Below are 22048 nucleotides of genomic sequence, written 5' to 3'. Positions count from 1 at the left end.
AGAGGTCACGGGAATCGAGGACATCGGCTTAAAGATGGACGGGGGGAGGGGGTGGGGGGGAAAGCCGAAGGTAATCAGGGGGTGTGGGAGAGGTTAATGGAACGAAGGTCGTGAGGGTCATCTACCTGAGGGCACCGGATTTAACTTTCTTTTCCCCTTTGTTTGTAGAATTAAAATTATGAGATTCGATCGGGAAGAAATATTTTGTACTAATGACATCAGGAAAGAAAATTAATACTTGCATGTCTAAAAATAAGTCTGCAAAATAATTTATATTCGAAAATCGATGGAATTTCTTAGTGAGATTGTAGGTTCCATGAAAAACCTAACTTTATGAGGCAACTACAACCATTAGTAATATCATGCTACTATCATTATATATACCATCAATTGGAACAAGTTTTGCATGTGTCTTAGAAAATATGCGGAAGAAATAATTATTTGATATTTTTATTATAGTAAAATTTCCGCAATGGAGCGGAATTTTCCAGTCTATTTTAACTCAAAATTTACCTATCCAGGTCGATGTTGTAGCTAAGTTATACATGACTTTATTGCTTTCAATTCTAATACCTATACGCCTCCAGAGCCATTCATATTGAACGCGTGTGTCATGAGGAACAATTAAGCGGTTGCGTGCGCTAATTATTTACACATAGAAAATATTCTCGACACAATAATGTACAGATTTTCTGCCGAAAGCCCTGATTATGATGATACTAGTTCCGTGGAAAGATGAGAAATTAATTAAATCATCCCATATGCCGAATATGCAACAGCAGCTTTTTTTTTAGATCGATGGGAAGCTTATGCCAACGTATTGACGTGGTACAAGGGTCAGGCGGCACGGAAAGAGTTGAAGGGTTGAAAAAGAAGTTTTCTTTTCCGCTGCAGAGTGGGAGGGAAAGGAAACAGTCGGACGGTTTGGAGATGGTGGTTGATGAGGAGAGAAGGCGAGAAGAGGTGGCGGTGGAATGTGTCGGGAGAAGCCCTGGAAACAGCGAAGTGGCGGACGAAAAGGTTTTGAGTATCCTCTCAGGGATCGGAGAGACTGATGTGTTACAAGATTGGCATGGTAAAGGCTTTGGCTCCCGGTGATTTTATTCGGTTTTTCTTCTTTTTCCGTCCTTTCCGGGAAAAAGGTCCACCGAGGGAGTAGGGCGAAGGGCCGAGAGGTGAGGAAGAAAAGGAAGTGGAGAGAGAGAGAAAGAGGATTGAGGCTTGAAGAGAGAGAGAAAGAGGAATAGTCGTGAGAGAAAGGCGGCATGATCGTGTGCAACGGTTGACCAAGGGGATCAAATGAAAGAAATTGAGGAAGTGAATTGTGCCGCAGAGTAGATTTATGCTGCCTCTGGCAGACTTCAAATTCCATCCCAAAATTCTAAGTAAATATTATGTTAGCATCACCTTGAAGATGCAGAAAAGTTTCTCGGGTTTTCCACCGGTTGATGTCGTCCATGTCTCCCGACGTTTCGATCCGCGACTTGCTGATCATCCTCAGGGGATCTTCTGACGATTCGGAAGATCCACTGCTAAATATTTTACTTCGTACAGTACTTTTCTCCTCATTGTAGGAGTAATTCTGCCGGAGAATTACGTACATACGTAAGAGAATACGGAATAACTTAAAGCATTTGTTAACCCTATCTAGGGAATAGAATTTGCTTTATTCAATTTTTTAATATACAATTTAATACGCCACGAATATTTAATTGGTTATTAAAGTGAAATTCGTTCCTTAATTCTTATGTGATACAAATCCGCATTAAGTTCTTTTAGCCAAGTATTGATTTCCGAAATTAGTCCGCGCGGGTGAAGGATGTAGAGTGGGAAAAAAGGATGGTAGGGTGGGGGTGGAATCTCAGAAGGCGCGAATTTGAGGCGAGGTCACGTAGGGCGGCCCTTTTGCGGTGGCAACTCCGCGCCCTGCGCCCGACCTATCTGACACAAGGCGTGCATTTCCCGCGCCCATAATTCACGTCCTCATTGACCCTCTGTCGCGGACAGAAGAGTAGGAGGAAGGGAGCTGTGGGGAAGTTTTTACGCTGAGGGGAAGCTCCGGCATGAGTGCGTGCGATAGTATTAAAAAAATAAAAGAAGCCAGGCGTCCGCTCTTTCAAGCACCGGTCGTAGCATACGTACGCTTCCGTGGGAGGTCGGCTGGGGATACTGGGAGCTGCTGCGCTAATCTCTTCGCCGACTGACCCGTCACGCGCGCTCCGCTCGCATTGATGGTCGGCAAATATCGTGGTCGATAGCCTTAAAGAGGGCGAGTGTGTCTGTGAATAATGACAGTGGCATAAGACTGACGCGTGTGATAAGTTGGGTGGTGTCCGTCCATTGAGAGGCTGATGTTTGGTCAGAGTGGCCGTGTGTATCCTTCTGGAGCGAGGAAGCTTCCAAGTGGGGAATCTTCTCTGTCTGTATGTGCCTTCTCAGAATCAGTGGTGTTTCAGTTCCATATTCTCTGATGGGATTTTTTTTCTTTACTTTATATCCTCAGGAAAGAGGAAGCATTTATTATTTTCGCTGGGATGCCTTCAAACTTTTTTTAGAGCAAGCCTTAATGTTAGATTTGTATATAAACTTATGTAATCCGCGTTTTTCTAGCTTAATAAACTGTTTTTGAGTACGCTGGCACTGATATGTTTCAGTAACAACTCGTCATTCAATGCCATACCGTCCAAATTTAATAATGTGAACGCTGTTAAAACTCGAATGCGTGAACTGACTTCCATACAGCAGCCCCTGATTTAATAGCGTGCGACTTCCCTACCAATAGTTCTTGTGTTGGCAGATATGTATATCTACCCAGTAACCCTCCTGTTAGACTGAAAAGGTTGCTTGTGGTATTTTTAAATGCAAAATTTTGGAAGCAACAGAAATTGTAAGCATTTATTTCAATTCCCCTTGCGTAATCCGAACACATTAAGGTTTTTCTTATTAAATGTCTTCATTTACATCTACATGTCTCTATTTTATACTGCCTTGTTATAGTAAAGCCAATTAAGTAGACTTGAAGAAGCAGATGAAGATGCCTTTTAATTTTTCATTTTGCTCACTGCTTATAAGGGATAGAGAATTGTTGAAAGTGTATAATTATTTAAATGTGGAACATGTAATTACTTTAAAAATTCTATTATATGATGATGCAATAGCCATCGCTCGCAGCGTTTCAAGACAAAAAAAATGGATTTGACGTCCGCAGGATAGTTTATTTTTTCCTCTTATAGCGGGAACTAAGAAATTTTTCGGTAACCTCTGAAAGATTGCATGTGCTTTTGGGATTCTTATTCATTTGATGACTCTTTCAATTAATCTTTTTCGTTCGTATTGAATGAAGACGTTGAAAAACTTCTTTCTTCTCAGCATTCAACATCTTTCAAACATAGTGAATAAAATATGAAATTCCTTCCACAGGGTTGTTATAGAGCTGAGTATTAGTGAAAGAAAGATTTCAAGTCCTTTCATGGATTTCCTTTAACCAGCTGTCAGTCCATTTGCCGCACCCTCATGTCTGAACGAACCCTTCAGCCAACGAAATCCTTCGTCGAAAAGCTGTCTAACCCCTGCGTTTTATTCCTCTGTGAACGTTGCCCTCACTTCATTTTTTTCAACTTTTGTTAGTGAGAGCGATGGAGGAACGCTAGGCAGGAGAAGGGCAGCGAGCAGAATTTTTCCGTGATGAGATTATCAGGGTGAAAGGGAAAGAGGGAAGGTTGGATGTGCGGAATATAGAACGATGGCAGTCACGGGCGGAATGAAAAAGTGCTTCCGAAACGCGAGTTTAAAGAGTCACGACCTGGCGATGGGTGGAGTGGGAAGGGATAAAGGGTTTGGCAGTATGAGGAGAAAAAGGGTTTTTATCGTGCATCTGCATACTGCCCCACGAACCGCCGCCGCCGCCCTTCGATATAAGGACGTGTGGTCGGAACAGTTAGACCGCCTTTAGGAAGGATGGAGATTGAGATGGAGAGGAAAAGGAATGCACCTATATTTTGACCGAGTGTAATAGCTTTTTACATTCGTAATTTCTCGTCGAAAAATTCACTTGGTAGATTAAGCGATTCGGCTTTTGCCTCGAACAGAAATATTCTAAAATTATTTTCGGAGGACGATGCTGAATTGTGACATGGATCCAGTTGCTCTCGTTTCTTTCATTTTAGTAGAAAATTCTTTCGTTCTTAGAGATTGTCTGCCCTATTTTTCTCCATTTTAGATTTAAGACTTTTAATCAGTATTTAAATGAGCTCTCGCCCCAAATATCGTGACTGATTAGCAAATTGAGAAGTTCTGATACTCATTATAAAAATTCAATTTAAAACTTTTAAGCTGACCAGCAATATTCGTTAGCATGTTTAATCCATGAATTTGCGATATGATACCGTTATTTTTCAAATATTATTTTCTTGTGCATATTCTCATACTTCTTTCGCAGCAAAATTACGTATTTCACAGCTATGAAAATAAAAGTTACCTCAATTATCATGCTGAGAATAATGATTTTTGTGTATGCCTTAATTTTTTATTCGGTCTAATGCAGCAAAAACTATCTGAAACGCCTCTCGTCAAAGATTTTATTACAATAATGTCAGAGGTACCGAGTCATTATTCTGTCGGAAAAAATATAAGTTTCCAACGTAAATACTTTCAGAAAATAGTGCAGAGATTTCATGAACGATTATTTTTAAAGCTAGCAGATAAATTTTAACTATGAGTGAGTATTATTTCGAACTACTGGTATTCATGAATTAGTTTGGGTTATATGTAATTCACGGTTTTCAGCCCAAATAAAATTGTCAGAGAATAAGTATGTGAAAATCTGAGCCAATGTCAAGTCGAAAAGACGAGCGAGGGAGTTAAAAAATAAGTACAATTGCATTGCAATCGAAGTGGGACAGCTATATAAGCGAGGAAGGTTTTGGGGAATCGTGGAAAAAAGGAGTGCGGAGTAGGAAAAGCGTTGGCGATAAAGTCAAGACAGTGAACGACAGGAGGGGAATTACCAACCCAATTGCGAGGGATTGGGAGGTAATGGAGGGATCGGAATTTGGAGGAAAACACGGTTGGAGACGTGGAAATTGGAGATAAGGGCGAGGCGTGGGTGGGGACGAAGACGCGTGTGAGGAAATAGCACGAAAGGGGAAAATCCTCGAGAGATTCCGTCGCCCGGAGAGCAATGCAGAGGTTTGCCGACGGGAAGCTAAAGACCGTCCCCATCCGCTCATCTGCAGTGTAGGTAGGTGCCCAAAGGGGCGCTCGCTCTCTCAGGCCCTGAGCAAAGATTTTTCTCACGGCCGAGGCCGTGACATGCCCGGCGGAGAGGGTGTAAGGCACGGCCCGGCCATCAGTCTCCACCTCCTTTCATTTTTCCCACATCCGACAGCGGCATTTGTGTCTTTCGAATTTCTCTGCGGATTCCCCAAAGGGATTTACCCTGGTAAAACCCGCATTGCGCCCCTATTCGCTAACTTAATTTGCGAAAGCCGGATATTCAAGGGATGGTACGTATTTTATATTTGTAATTTATTTATCAATAAACAATTAGTACCATTTCAAAACATTATTAGTCGGGCATCTGTGCAATCGGAAAAGTGTAGAAAATTTTAGTATTTTTCTGTTTATTATGAATTTTTCAAACAGATTGGTTGATACATTTATGAAGAAAAAATATGACTAACTGACGTTTTTAGAATATTTTATTCCTCGGTGATGTAAGACCACAGAAACATATTTTATAGCGGTTAATTCAACTATTTGATTTTTCTGACTCAGTTTGCTTTTCAGTGTTGTGTATTTTAGGATAGGAGCATTAATTTTCATTTGTGAAAAATAAGGCATGTAATAGAGTTAGGGGCATTATCAGCAAATTCGAGGAATGAACTGATAATTCGCCTACCTCTGTTAGCTATTCTCAGAATCAGTTAAATTAGAGGAATTATGAGTTAATAATATCAGTCACCATAGCGAGGTCTTTTATGCAGGGATCTGTCAATAACGAATAAAGGAAAAAAAATAGTAAATAACTTTCTAGATTCCATATAATAAAGGTTTTTCCTTAAAAATATTTTACAGTAGCAGAAAAAAAGTGGACGCATCATATCTTAATTTCTTGGGGTATTTAATGTAGTAAAGGGTGAAGGCAGCAACTTAAGAACTTTTACCGTGCCAGCAGTCCGGTTGACCCTCAAGACGAGGTTTTTTTGTATTTTAAATAAATATCTCTGCATGCATTTCGTAAATCATGTCGAGAACCGAGATATTCTATTCACCACGTGTAAACCATTTTCATAATGTCATACTCCAGGTGGGCACCCATCAAACGGTTAATCCGGATTTGCACGAAGAAGGAAAAATATTTATCGCCGTGGGAATAAAGAGTTTTTATGTCAGAAGTGATCGCCGGCGTAAAACCTCGTCCTTTAATGATTGTATGTCCCTGTTAAGCTGTACACGCTGTAGCTGATTTATAACCAAGGGAAATGCGACTTGAAAGTTATGCGGCACGCGAACGACATTTTATTTCACATATGAATAATATCAGCCTTAAAAATGACTAGAGATCAAATTTTTTAGTTTTAAGGAGGATATAAATTTCATTAAATGCCATTTGCCGTATTCTATAATACCGTATGTTATCTTCCCAAGATTGGCTTCACTGGTTTGAACTCTTCCTCCATAAAATGCTTGAAGATTTTAATTTTTTTAATCGTGCCTAACTTTCAGCTGATGATTTAATATTTGGCCAATGATAAATAATATTTTACCAGGCTATGCATTCAAGAAGTCAGAATTCATATTATTCTTCTTTTCCATATTTTATTTATTGATGCTAGTTTTGCTGACTATGTTACCTTTTTGTAAAACTGGAATTCTTGTCAAATTGAAACACCTATATATGTAAAATTTCATTTCCTCGTTCTGAAGACGATGCTTTTAGGCCTAGGAAATTAATTGCAGTTATTCATACCTGAAAACAATTTCTACGACAATCGCTTTAAAAAGCATGACATTTCCGCGGTGTACCGTTATTAGTTATTACTTTTCCCTTAATTTTGCAAGCCTCGCCTCTTTTTTTGAGCGGGTAGGTGGGCATTTCAACGGACGTCGGATTGAAATTGTGCGTGGGAAACTGCTCTTTGTTCTCGAGGATAAGATCCGGATAGAGGCACGGAATCAAAGGTTTCACTTTCTTACAGTCCATGATTTTCCTCCTCCCTACATCTCAGTGGGGGACCATAAAAAGTGCAGTAAATATGTTGGGCCTTTTGATTTTAGCCTTTTTTGTATATCTTTTCTCCTTTTTTTAATTTATTCCCGCACCTCCGTCCCCGATAAGGAAACAATTCTCGTTCTCTCTTACGTTGGCTCACGTGTTAGGAACACCTCAGTGCGTCCTCAATCCGCCCCTACGCCGTCCTTTAACTCCGCATTACTCCTCCTCCCTTCACCGTTTTTTCTTCTCCCTTCGTCTGATCTCCTCTGTTTTTTTCCCCTCTCCTTCAAAGAGGGAAGTGGGTGGCAGGGGTAGTTATGGGTGGGCCGCCTATCCCACGCCCACTCCCCTCCACGGGAGAGGCTATCCTCAAATCCATATTGTACACGCGTGACTTTCCATACATTTTCGTTGCTCCACCCTCCTCCAGTTTATTTTTTCGTGTAAGCCGTCGCTAAGAAGGGATTGCACGCGGCTTTCCTCGCCCCTCCCCTTTCATTCCGCCGTTCTCCTTCTTTCCATTGCTTTTCTCCTCCCATTTATTTCTCCCTATTTCATTCCACCTTCGTTTTTTTTCTTTCGCGTTCTTAAGCTTACGTTCTTGTTCACTCACAATTGGTAAATGGCTTGAGAGAATCTTTTCAGATCAGCTATTTCTGGAAGATTTGACAAAAAAGATTTAAAAAATGCAATATCTTGAAAATGATATCGGTTTTCAAAGTTATGGTTGGTAGAGGAGTTATATATTAATGCGTGGAAATTACAATTTTTTGTTCGTATTTTATCATGGATATATCGCATTTCCACCACCTCAAGCCTAAAACGATTCAATGCGTCGACAAAGTAGTTTGGTTCAGCTTGATCAGTAACAAGAAATGCCATTCTTTGTAATATTTTTACATGCACCATAGGAACAGTTCGAATTCTGTCGAGCTTCAAACTTTTTCTTACTTTTGCAGTCAACAGTTTGAGGTTGTCGTCATCTACGAAATGGACTCCAGTTGTCAACCCTGGGAATTAGTTTTGCTATTCTGTATCTTATTTTTTCCTGCAACTTCACAGTTTCCTTTTTAGTACCTTTTTCCTCGGACCAGATTTTTCCGATGTACTTAAAAATATGAGTAATCAACTGGCTTATTTTATTAGAAATTTCGCTACCACCGTCTAATTGTATACCTATGTATCTCAGCTTGGTACTTTCCAGAAAGTAAATTCATCCTTCAAATATCGATTGTATATGCATCAACCGATGCTTATTGCAAATTTTTTGGTAATTTTTACTTATCAATTGAAATGATTAATGCGATTTTTTTCCAGAGCCTTTTTCTTTTTCTTCAAGTGTGCTTCTTCTTCCAAGTTCAGTCTCGTGCGGTGCATCAGTTATTATAGGTTCCGAAGTTCTTATGATGCTCGCATATATCTTTTTTAAACGTTGTCTGCTGTATTTCTTTTTTACATAATCTATTCTTTGTTTGCAAATAGTTTATGTATCACCTTCTCATTCGTTTTCCAATAAGACAATACTTGCGGAGGAAAAGACCACTCAACTGGCTTTTCCATTTGTGTGCGATTTGACTCGCCGACTTAGAGGCTCTACTAAGCTCCTTTCCTTTTCCTTTCAATGAAATCCTCACGGCTCAAGAATTAGTTCTCTTCGCATTACTCGTGCTTTTCTTTTTAATCCATCTGTTTCTCTTCAAGCATCTCCCACGCTGCTGCGCTCCCTCTAATGGTTTTCTCTGGAATATCCAACGCTTTCATCGGACATTTAAAAAAAATGGTCTTCTTTATTTTTACTCATATTTTTCACTCTCTAATTTTCAGCCAGCCTAAAATATTCGCGAATTTATACGGTAACGGAATACGATAAAACGAATTTATTTTCTCGAAAATGTAGTAAACGGAAATGAACCAAAACATTTAGTTCTGCTGAGAAAATATTTTTTTACATGTTAGTCGTGCCTTTATATTTTGCACATTGTGGCCATAAATGGTAAAATCTTGTCTCTTTCAATCGTAGTTTCATATCACCGCTAAAAAATTCTTATTGGGCCATTTATGTTTCATTTATTATTAATAGGTAAATTTCAAGCCTTGAAATGGCCCTAAAAACGAGTGTCAATTGCCTCCAACACTCTTCATATCCATTATATTCTTAAATAATCATATCAGGGGAATAAAAGAGTAGGCAAGAACGTTCGTTGTAGCCATTTCTGAGGGTGATTGGCTGGAGGTTATAAATTGATCGAATTACTGTGTGGCAAATGCTTCCTTTTTAGTTTTTTTCACCTTCCTTCTCTTTGCCTTTTTTATTCATTTCTGTTGGTTGCAAAGGTAGCTGCATGAAAGGGTGGGCTGACGGACTTCGAAGAATATAGTGGTCATGTGGTTTTTGCTTTCAAAAAAAGAAGTGGCGAGGAAGTTCGGAGCAGAGCATAATAGGATCACATCTGCGCTTTTTGCTAAATTTGGGTAGAAAATGATGTTTTGTAAAATAATTTCATGAATGAATGCTATTCTTCAAGGCTCTAATGACTAGGATGGGGTATAGGGATTCTAACCTCTCATTCCCCTTATTTGTTTTAGGTACAATGCCGTAAAAGTATCCTATCTAATTGAACCTTCCCCAAAATGTGCCTCCTCCACGAATAATCTTCCCCGTAAACATTTCTTCCGATGGACTTGCTATTTTCCCCTAAACTGTGGTGTTTAGCAAACGTAGAATTGAATACCATAGTAAACTCCATGAAAGGTGCAGATGGAATTCATGGGACACCACTTAAGTGGCTAAGTAGGTTTTAGGTCAAATTGAAACACGTTGTACCCCGTCCTTCCATTTGGGTGGGATTTGAGCATGTAAATGTGACGAAAAAACTTGTTGAAAAAGTTTCGGTGAGTAGTAGGCCGGAGAACCATTAAGTTTGTGCGTTCGTGCAGAGGTTGAAGTCGGAGAGTGGCTGTTTGAGTTGGGTGGAAGTGCCTTCGGGGGGTTATAACCGAAAGGGACAGGGTTTCTCGTGAAAGGTAGAGAGTTGTCTCCTTTGCCAGATTGCTGTTTTTAGGAATGACGGTGGCAATTTGTGCCGTGAGCGCTGTGGAAAATGATAGCCGTCCAACCGTTGCCCGGGATAGCATTTCGGGGATTTTCTCCGAATAATTTGTCCTCGTCATGTTTCGTCTGCGGTTATTCTCGCAAATATATCATTTTCAGCGTGATTCACAAAATCTAGACACAGGAGGAAAGTTCCGTGAAATAATCCGGAGAGATTTATTTCAACGTCTTTGCGTTGAGCAGGCAAGGAATATTAATGGGTAATTTAATGAAGCAACGCTAGTGACGTTCGCTATTCCAGCTCACCGACTCAACCTAAGGTGGTAATTGTTATGGCCGAAAACCGGTGATCCTTAAGAAGGATTAAAGTGCTCCGTCCGTCCGTGATTATGCTCCGTCAGTAAAACTGTACTAAGTAATATCGTCTCAGAAATTAACTAGAATGTCTTTGCTTCAATTTTTTGGTACAGGTGCGAATGGAATAGAGTCAATATTTGCATTCTAAATTAACTACCTTAAACGGAATGAGGGCTTAAAATTTTCTGCCGGGATATTATTTTTTGGAGAGCATGGTGACTTAGTGGATAGAGCCCTTTGCAGCTTATCGTGAGGGTTCTGGTTTCCAATCCCGGGAGTAGACTTCGGATACCCCTAAACAAAATCCTCGAAGTGCGAGGTGGCCCAGGGAAATAAATTGGTCTCTAAACCCTGAACGTGTTTAAATTTACATGACTGTGGCTTATTTCGGGAGGAGCTCTACCCTCACCTTTCCAAATCAGCCTTCGGGTTGAATCACTAAGTGAATGATATTTATATTCACAGTATCAGGTAGTTCAATGATTTGAAACAGTAACCCAACACCCACTCTTAGTCACCATTAAAATAATCTGAGGATTCAGAGACTTCATAATTATATATAGTTACTAAATTTATCTTTGTGTCGTTAAAAAGTCATTTAAATTAAATAAAATTCATCCATTTGGCATTGTAACCACAGATATTTCGAAAGAGTTTTAGATTTTAGATGCTCTTAGTTTTATGCGTGAAATTAATAGCTCAATATTATCCCTCGATCATGAACTCTAGTTCGCGCAGGTGTAATGAATATGTGCTGGGAACGGAATATTCACTGCCTCTTGGAATCTATAAAAACGAAAACGATGCCGAAGTAGATTCTCCTGTTCTCTTTTATGGGCCGATCCTGTTTTATGGGAGGGTCTTTCTCCTTCCTGGCGGAACGACCACCCATGAATTGGTTCTTTTCATCACTCTTTATTTTTCGTAAGAATTTCGTCCAAGGACTGTAGGTGAATAACATATTCTGCGGCATCCTTTTATTGGCGTAAGCTTTGAGCCAGTAAACGGAGGATAATGTGGTGATTGTTACAGGTTCCTAGCATATTGGTTTTTGAACTGAGTTCATAAAGAATTTCGAGACTAACTTTTACATTTTTATCTTTGGTGCAAATAACTTTGCACCCGTGCACGTGACTACCTACACAGTTTCATGCAATGCTTTGAAATTCATTGTCGCCGAATAGCGGCTAATTGGGGTTTATTTCTCCGACAGTGGCTTAGTAAGCACGACTTCCGTCACATGTGCCACAGAGTGGACTTGTGACACCACCTTGTTTGGTAAAACCCATCTGAAGTTGGCTCTGGGAAGATGACTTGGTGGTGCAATTGGCTAAAAGTGGGTTGAGTGGGGTAAATACGGGTTTGAATCTCGGTTAACGCGAAATTTTTTAGCGATGAACTTAATTCTTGGTGTACATAACTTTAAACCTGTGCGCATGACAGCGTGCAAAGCTACTTGTTTCATCTAGTGCAAGGAAAAATTAGATGCTATCAATTATTTTCTCAATTAATCTTGAAACCATGGATCGTAAGTATAGAAAATAAGATTTTTGTAACTTAATAATTAACTTCAGCAAATTGCCTTTGCAAATTACGATTCTGATTATTAATCAACGTAATAATACCAATATTGAAGATTTGTTTGTGGAAATTGCTGATAATTTTTCTATTTCAAACATCGCATTAGCCTTTTATGTATAAACTGCGAATTCAAATTTAGTCATTAGCTGTCAGACTCTCGGATATTCTAATCGGTGATCTTTTGGGTTCTTTTAAGTCACTTGCTTTTTTATTTACCTATACTTTTGTCGATCTCCTCCAATATGTTCCAGAGTTGTCGGTTTCTTCGTGTCAACCGTCATTGTGAGCATGTAATTATTATCATTTTGGAGTTTTGCTGAATTGATAAAGGCATTCTTTTTTATTTATAGTGATTTTGATTCCAAATAATTTAATTCTTCCAGACGTGTACAATCGAAGCGTGAAAATGAATCGTTTTCTTGAAGGATCTCGATGTGATTCATGGTTTTTGATGAATTCCGATAGTTTATTTGTGTTCATGGATACGCCTTTCGCGTGCAGTGCACTCATACCACGTCGTGTGATGAACGGTTCCTACCTTCCCCTGTTCTTGTATCTAACCCATGTTTCTTTCTCTTCCACAGACGCATGAGCAACAACCGTCTTCGGCACCTCCCCGACATGCTCTTCGCAAACATGCCGAACCTTCACCGACTGTAAGTATACATATCCTTAACCCATCTTCTTAACCCATTGATCTACTTGCCATTCATCATCAGCAAGTTATGGTGTATGTATGGTCTCCTAGTGCCCTTGGACTCGATAAATTATTTTCTTAATCTTATTTTACTTGCGTGAGGCGGTCTCTATCTCGTCGAACTTTCGGACCGCGAGGCTGATATTTAACGGCAATGATTTAGTGCCCATTCTAAGAGAAAAATAATAAATTTTAGTGTTGCATGTTGGTTATGAAAGACCTTAGAGGAGATTCCTCCGGAGTTGCTCCCAGTAATGCTATGTGGGTAGTTCCCCAGCCATATTATATTGGAGAATCTGTATCAGCTTTATTATTATTACTCTGTCTACCATACTGAATATCCTTCGGAAGATGTACAAGCGCTGGTCGACGGTCAATGTCGTTACCCCAACGCTAGTTATGGTGTTTCATTAGTGTCGACGAATTGCTGCGTGTTACTCTTTACTCCATTGAACGGAATAGTCGTTAGGTTGTTTTGGATTAGATCCCTTGATTGTTTTCTGGCAACGAATAGATATCGATAAAACCGCAGCGAAAAAGTTTCATTGGCTCGAACCCTTACGGGCAGTAGTTAAGGGATAAGAGAAAAGGACGGCTATATTTTGGAGGACGTATTTTATCCAAGTTTTTACAGCTCGGGGTTTGAGGCCTTTTTGAGGTCGAATTTAATGGGAGCAAAACAAGTGAACGACTTCGTGTGGTTTTTTTTATACGTTGCGGAATCGGGATTCCATTACGAGGCAGCAATCAGGGATTTGGGAAAAAAGTCGTGGTTGGGTATGAAAACTTTTGATAGGGGTCGTATATATCAAGAAGTGGTCTGCTTTCCGTGATCCTTAAAAAAAAAAAGAGTTTTAGGGAATTTGGGACGTTAACGTCGTTATCGGTAGGGTGACGTCACCCCTTTTCAGTTCTCAGCGCTTTAAAAACTCCCGGGTAAGTTAATGCGTACATCATCACGACAGGGCGCAAGGAACTGTAAATAAAATCGGAAGAAGTTTGTCAATCGATACTTGGAGAACTTGAAGATATTGATATCTATTATGTTTTCATCGGATTCAGTCCTCTTGAAAGTTTCAGGCGAGCATTGTTTTTGATAGGGTATCTTCCTTTTCTTAAATTCTGCTCTTTCTTCAGCAATCTCAGTGGGACGAATTTCTTTGCGTGTTTTATGATTGGATTTTCTGAGTGATGTCATTGAAGGGTTACATTTTTATTAAAGCTTTTTAAAATGACTAAAATCAAAGAGGACTCTCTCTTTGTTCGATAATTGGTGTCAGTAACACAGGAATGCACATTTTTGCTAGTAAACGTATCACAAGTTTCCAATATTTTCTTTTCATGAAGGCAGTTAGTGTGACTTACGATTTGAAAGCACCTTTGCATGAATAAACAAATAAACTCAATGTTTAAAGTCAGAGGTACTATAGATGATAATTTTTTAGTAATTTCATATTTTTTTAACCATATTTTTCGCCGAATTCGTCGATTCTACAGATATTACGGTTTAATACACGTAATTTTTTCGAAAATAAATTCCGACGTACATATCCCTTGAAATTATTTTTAGAAAATAATGGTTACAGGATAAAATCATTAAACCAATATAGGGTGGATGGCGATATTTAGGGGAAATGCGTAGCGGGAAATATAATCACAGGTGCATTAAAATTTTGTGTTCCACGAATTTTATTTCTTTACGTGAAAACATTTCACGAAAAAATTGTGGATCATATATTATTGGTGAATCTGTGATTATGTTTCCTCATAATAATTATCCTTTTAATCTCCTGGAAGTGAATTCCTAGAATCGCGGTTTGATACTTGAACACTCAATATCTTCAAATACTTCGTTCAAAGCTCTCCTTGTAGTGTTCTTCCGAGGACCTCTCTTTGCCTCCTTGCCTTTTCCCTCCGTCTCTTGCCTCTTGTAACCCATCCTCCCGCGACGCCAAAGAACTCCCGAGGGAGTCGTTGTGTCACCGATGGCTGCTTTATGGCATCGGGGAACATCTCCCACTTCCGATTACCTGACCCCTACGCCCCCGCCGCCCCAACGTTACCTCCCATTCCTAGCCGGTGTCTTCAGCGCACCCGCCGGCCGCTAGCAGGAGCCACCGCTTGCGAGGCGAGGAAAGGAGTTGTGGACTCTGCGAGGAGTCTCGATAGGCGTGACGTGTAGTTCGTGGGTTCTGGTTCGGCTGGGAAGAGGGCGACTGCTCGTGTCGATGGTGTGGGTTAATGGTGTTGCTCAGGCCCTGAGGGGGGTCTTCTTCCGTACGTGTGAGGTGCGCGAAAGTCAATGTCCCATCCATCTTTAACGGAGGTGTTACCACTCACCCCATCCCTTTCTTCCCGCCTTTCCTCACGTCGCCGACGTTCTCCTCTTCTCCCTCCCAATGCTACTCATGTCTCGCGCATTCCCCGTGCCATACCCGATAGGCATCTTCAGCACACGTTGACTTTCCGAAGCTTGCGCTTTTCGTGGAATTCTCCTCTTCCAATATCTCGATGCCTTGGATTATTTTTCTATGAATATTCACCGACCATAAAAATGTTAATGGTTTCAAATACTCTTCTTTACTCGACAGTACGCATATTAATGCACAGGTACACGAGCTGGGAGTGCTCAAATGTAACCATGGGGAATTATTAACCTCTCGTTAGATTTCATTGTCCTCAAGTGAGTTATATATCTCCGAAAAATTTTATTCTGTCATTAGCATGATAAAAACCTAAAAATATGGTTCATATATTTTTTGGTTCATGGCTTAAAAAATAATGTATTTTGTGTATCAGTTCGAAAGTAATTGTAAATTATTCCTATGAGAAAGACTGGAGGGAATTCTTGAGGATATCATCGTCTCTTTTGCTCCCGGTGCTGAAGGTTTTGAAGGTAGCTGCGGAGAAAGTGGAAAAATCTAATGGCATGTGAAAATATATTGGATAGCAGAGAACACGTTAAGGAATACAGGAGCGCTGGAAGAGAGGGAAAGGTTGGTTAAACGGTGTGGAAAGAAAGGCAATATAACGTTTCTTTTTTTGCAAGAGACCGCGAACAGCCTTGCTGCTCCTGAGTCTTCGTCATATTTTAGTTCCTTTTGTCTGTATTCTTGGACTGTCGCTCAGTTTCTCACATTATTCACTATCATAAATGATTTTGATCTTTCCAATTATAAAATACTGAGCAATTTTTTGTTGTAACTTTTTTATAGTTTAAAGAAAAGACATATACTTAAAGACGTATCTAAAGGGTATCAAATGAAAGCATTAAAAAAGTCACAAAGTCCTGACTAAATAAGAGCAAATGGTTAGATTTTGGCTACTTATTATTTGATAGAAAGTACGTCCATGAGTAAAATAAGTCTTTTGATTTCAATTTACGAGCTATACATTGAGCAATAATTTAAATCCGAAACGAATTAAAAATAGAATCATAACATCATTCTGTCGTCTTTTCCGAAACGAGAATGTTTGTCTAATTCCATTAGGCATCACTCGGGTAACACGGTCCGGTTAATTATGTTATCTTCGGATAAAAATCGACCCGCCTACTACTTAATTCTCGCAGTCTCGTTTCCTTTTTTCATTTCTGTGAATTCCTTGGCGTAGCTATTTACGGAAGCCTCGCTTCCATTCTAACGTTTGTTGGAGGCTTGGTAGTGGATTTGAGAGATATCTGTAGCTTCCTTTAATTGCACACAGGATGCCGGTGTCAATGAAGTGCGACCGCGTCATCCAAAAATATCCCATTTCAGTTCGAGAGAAAGATTCCGAAAAGAATCCCTTGCTCTGACAAACTTCTCGCTTCTCTTTTCTTCTTGGGGCGCATTATATTCCCTCCCGGGTCACGTGGTCCGCGGCGGAAGATGGATCGTCTTCGGCGGGGGTGGAGAGGCCATAGGGCCGAGGATCGTGTGGATGTCAGATGCACCGAAGTAACAGAGGGAGGGTGGTGAGTGAAGGAACAAAGCAGGAAGGGGTATGGGTGAGAGTTGTAGGTGGGTTTAAGAGATAAATCGAAGGCTCCAACTCTCTCTCTCTCTCACTGTCCCTTTGTATTTTTTCTCCTTCCTACTACTGCCTGCGCCTTCGATGCCTAGGCTCCGGTGTTTGATTCCGCCAAGGAGTGGGAAAGTCGCTCCGTGGCGTATGGTGGTGTGAGTAGGTAGGAATCAGGCCGCTAAAGCCAGGGAGTTTAGCCACTTTTGTTTCTCTATGCATGATACCCGCCGGGGGGTTACGATGCCTTCCTATTGGAAGGAATTGATCGATGGTTCGTTGCCTAGGATGAGACGGGAGAATACTCTTTTGGCTGGCTGGCTCTGTTAGTGGGTCTTACCTTATCAAATTTATGATATCATCATTCCCGGCTCCGAAACATTTTATGATTCGAAAAAAAACATACCTCCGGCTCATGTTGACAAGAAATGCAATTTTTAGTCCTATCGAATGATTTTATTGGTGTATCGAATCAGTCGAAATATGTCGTTTTCTTGCGTAATTATTTGAATATAATTTTTTTCTCGCTATGCCATTGACGGATTTGTATCGCTGTGGTGATTGCTTCATCATAGCCTTAGTGGAACATTGTGAAGTATCCTTTATCACGAAGTTTTTTGGGGTCATGAAGTCACGTTAGTGCTATTTAATGGAGAGTTAGGGAGGATTTCTTTATGATTTGGCTAAAAACTTGATGCAAATATTAAGATAGAAGAAATTTATTAGCACCTTCCACCGGAATCATTTTAGGCTACAAACGGTACTTCAGGCGTTCACAGGTACTTATCATTCATCGACTGTGCATAGTAAGAATCCTATCGATTTTGAAACACGATGTACTACCCCCTATACTTTAATACCCTTTCTATCCCCTGTATTTTAATCGTCCCGTCCATTGTCCAATGCATTTGACAGCAAGAGTGCGGAATTCGTTCTGGTACTCCGTCACACGAAGGATACCGAATAGGAAATTTTTTTACGGTGCCAAGGAATCGTCAGGGAAGAAATGGTGCGACGCTCCTCCATCTTTCTGTCTGTTCCTGACCCAAATCCCATCCCGGAGGACCCCTGCTGTCAGGTGATGTATGTGCATTTCAAGGAATCCGACTCCGAGCCAATCCACGGAGGAAACTAAGTCCAAAGGGATTCTGTGGCGGAATTGAATCTCTCTAACCTTTTTTCGCCTCATATTGTTCCCGGCATCCTGATTCTCAGTCCAAATAAAAGGAAAAAATGTGTTTTGGAAGAGAAATGATGTATGAGTGCTGCATTTGAGAGCATTTTTATAGACTTTTTCGGCAAAGAGTGTTATTGACGTTTAGGTAATATAAAATTATACCACTCACTCAAATATTCGCGAATATTTACATAGAGAAGGGACAAACAGTTTTTTGAGGAATAAGTACATAGACGTGGTTTAGAAGGGGAAATATTAAACACAATTAATAGTCATTTCAGCTATCTTGCTCACGAAAAGTTTAAGACTAACGAGTTTTTTTCTCACGTTATGTACTTACCGATTTCGGCCTGAATTGGGCGTAAAGCAGCACAATACGAAGAGATCTGAGGCTTTCCCGGCGTATGATGATGTTGAAGTTGTTTCGGCTTTCCCACCGGATGAGGTTTTCCATCTCTGCTGACGTTTCGATGGTCGTGTCGTCCTACGTCATCAGGACATCAGCCATCAAGACCATCGAAACGTCGGCAGAGGTGGGAAACCCGAAACAACTTCAACAGGACAATGCGGTTGTTTATAAAATAATTTATTATTTTCACGAAGGTGGGGTGGTCGGGAAGGGGTCAGTGGAATGTTGGTTCCATGATGGCCATTGGCTGGACAGAAGGGGAAGTAACGTGGAAAGCCGGCAGGAGAGTTATAAATCAAGATGTGTCTTTCGCTCTTTTAGTGCTCACGTGCGTACGCAAGGTGGAGGCTTACTGTAAGGGTGTGGGCTTACCCCCGGCCTTTCTTGACATCTCCCCTCGTAGCTTTTCCTTTCGGCCGACGAGGACGTACCTACGTCAACCAACGCCGCCAGCAACATTCTCTCATCTTATTTTTATTTCTCCAACGTTCAAAACGTTCAACTCCGTCTCAACGTTCTCAACCCAATCTCAACGTTCAACGTTCAAAAGTTCTTCCTATGCTTCATTCCTAGATTTATTTTTGCTATATATGTTCCCTAAGTGCCAGCTTTCCGTCTTTGTGGCGTCTGCCTCTTTTCCATGCTTATCTATCCATTCAATAACCACGAAGGAATCTAAAGCATTTTAGCTCAAACAGTGAACTTGTTACCTTTTAAGCGCTGGTCATACTCCTCCACATATTTTTCATCAAGTTAAGTTGTTTTTATCAACTTCTAATTAGGTTGATATTTCAAGTAAAAACATTAAATCATCCTTTAAAAAGTGATGACATTATCTACTTCTATTTTGGCTTTTTACTAGTACATTAGTGACTTTTTGCTCTTTGGTGAGAAATTATTCTTTTTACAGTAATCCATCGTTCTGTAAGTAGTCATATGAATATAATATCTCTAGTTTTGAAATAGGTTTTGACTTCAATGCAATGGGGAAAATGTAGATGTAGAACGATGCAGAAAAATTATTTAATGACCGATGCAGCTGTCCAAATCGATGAGTGTTTTAGTGACTTCCCTCTTGTGGAGATGCACTATGCTTCGATCACAGCTTAAAATGCAGAAATTATAGCATGGTTTTTTAATTGAGCGCACACATATTCTTTGTACCCCTACTATAGCCACACTTTGAGTGATAATGTATTAATTGATGAAACTCGCTGCTTAAAATACCAACGAAAAATGCAGAAAAGTTTATCGGGTTTTCCACCGGTTGATATCGTCCATGTCTCCCGACGTTTCGATCCGCGACTTGCTGATCATCCTCAGGGAATCTTCCGAATAATTCGGAAGATCCTCTCGGATCCTCTTGGATCGGACATGGACGATATCAACCGGAGGAAAACCCGAGAAACTTTTCTGCAACTGATACGCCGAGGAAACCTAAGATCATACACCAACGAAAAATATTTTAACTACTTTTCATTTATGTATCTTTAACAAATTAGGTTTGTTTCCCATACGTTGGAATTAATCTTGCTCGCGTACCTACTTGATGTTTTGAGTGGAAGCATTCTCAACATGATGAAAAGTATCCAATCACGCGTTTCCGCTCTTATTTGACACCCAGTATTGCGCAGCGTTGAATATCCCGGCGCCTTATCTCGGCCACTCTCCAGGCTGATTGAAATTCGTGCTGGAACACACAAATCAACGCAACGCCTCGCGCTGCACTGCTCCGAGAGGGCTATCACTGCAATCGGTTACTCGGAAACGGTCGCGTCGGAATGCACCCTGACCCCTCGCACGCACGCAGTTATTACAGCTCGTCGGAATGGGCGGTGGTCGCCGCTGCCGCTGCTGCTTAGCGGGTGGCTGGACATACACACGTGGCGCCCTCGAGGATTAACTCCGTCACCGTGGGAACAATTGTAATGGGCGCCCCGCCACCCCTCACGGTTGTGGGATTAATCGTGCTCGCCCCCTCCGAAATGACGTCGGTCGCTCACGTGGAAAACTGTCCTCCCGCCGCCGTCGAAAATTACGAAGAGAATTCTATTGCGCGGAAAGATGTGTGGGTCAGCCGTCCGAAGGGGTGGACTTTGTATGTGTTTAAGGTGGAAAGGGGTCAGAGAAGGAAAAAAAATTGGTTGGGTGGGGCAACTTGGACGGGGGAAAGAGAGTGATGAGGACCTGAGATATGGCATTTGTCCACCACTCTAAACCACGATCGAAAAGGAGAAGAAAAAATCGTATACTTACAGGGGCTTTTATGCTTTATTTCTCTTCAAATCAGCTAATTAAATTGTTAGATGGTGGAACGAAGTTAGGCTCATAGCAAACACAACAAAGTATGGTTCCACTTACTGTTTATAGGGTTAAATTGAAGATGGGGCTTTCTAGTTCCATTATCGCTAAAGAAAGACGTATTATTATTATTGCTATTTATTTATTTCTGTCCATATGTTTCTGATATGTTTGTTTTGAAAACTACGCTATAGTCGTCGAAAATATTCGACAGCAATGAATAGTTTGTGGTACCGTGCTTTGTTGAGTTTAGTATGATTATTTATCTTCACTGCAACGTAATTGCATCATTCTGGAATTCATTCTTGTTGTATTGTATGTGGAATTGATATTTACAAGTTGGAGAAAGTAATGTAGAATAATGGATGAGAAACCAGGTTGTCCAATGATCATTTGTCCGCTTATGCTCAGGTGTATTGGCCGGCAATTTTTTGCAATATTCTGCTCCAATGCCATAACGAGGACTGTTTTAACGTGGAGGCATTTCTACGGAGTCGATATGACTAAAAGTGCCGAATATGAGATACTAGATGAATAGTGAACGTACAGTTGATGTTAAAGCGTAACAGATTAGGAATAAAATTAGTCGTTAAAATACCTCAGAAAATAAGTATCTCCTCTTCTTAGTAATTCAAACTAACCTTCAACGATTTTTAATAATGAGCAACTGTAAATTGGAGTAGAAATGTGCTTTTATTGCCAATAAATTATTTTCGCAAGTACTAAAAATTTCAAACTACCGTATTTTTTATATTTTGATTCATTATCAGTTTTTATTGGTGAATGGTATTATACGTGAGGATTTACAAGCAAGCAATAACAGCATAATAACTACACATGTATGCTACTTGTGTGTACGGCTATTATTTAAAATTTATAGCATTGGGTAGTTAACCCAGCTCATACTTGATTGATAGCCAAGTAAGTTTCAGGGTAATGCTTATAGGCGTTAGATATTAAGAGAACAATAGTGGTTCTCTTGTACTATTACCGATATTTGTTTTCCATTAGTACTCTTGTTCACCCCCAGTCCCTCCTTCTCCTCACATCTATCACTCCAGTCACTCGACTACCACGCTTCCGATCATCGGCGCATCCAGACTTTTCTTTCCCACCTCAGATCACCTCCTTTTACTCCCTTCCTTGTGGGCTAAATGGACCGAGCGGTAAGGGTCCTCCGGGCCCCTTGCCAAACGGTCGTCCTTTCTCTCCGGGAAATTCAACTTCTCATTCCCATCTTCGGTTCGGGTCTTATT

General features: G+C 40.4%; 1 protein-coding gene across 4 annotated transcripts in view; it reads left to right on the top strand.

The window, feature by feature from the left end:
- The window catches only part of LOC124156038 (protein slit), a 500940-nt gene that overhangs the window by 119778 nt on the left and 359114 nt on the right, over positions 1 to 22048 (top strand). For all 4 annotated transcript variants that reach the window (XM_046530336.1, XM_046530334.1, XM_046530335.1 and 1 more), the window contains exon 3: positions 12791 to 12862. In XM_046530336.1, the coding sequence (XP_046386292.1) occupies positions 12791 to 12862 (72 nt within the window). The remainder of the gene's footprint in view (positions 1 to 12790; positions 12863 to 22048) is intronic.

This window comes from Ischnura elegans, chromosome 3, assembly GCF_921293095.1.
Source record: "Ischnura elegans chromosome 3, ioIscEleg1.1, whole genome shotgun sequence".
Taxonomy (NCBI): Eukaryota; Metazoa; Arthropoda; class Insecta; order Odonata; family Coenagrionidae; genus Ischnura; species Ischnura elegans.
Note: the sequence above shows the minus strand (reverse complement) of the source record. Positions and strands in the feature narration are given on the sequence as shown.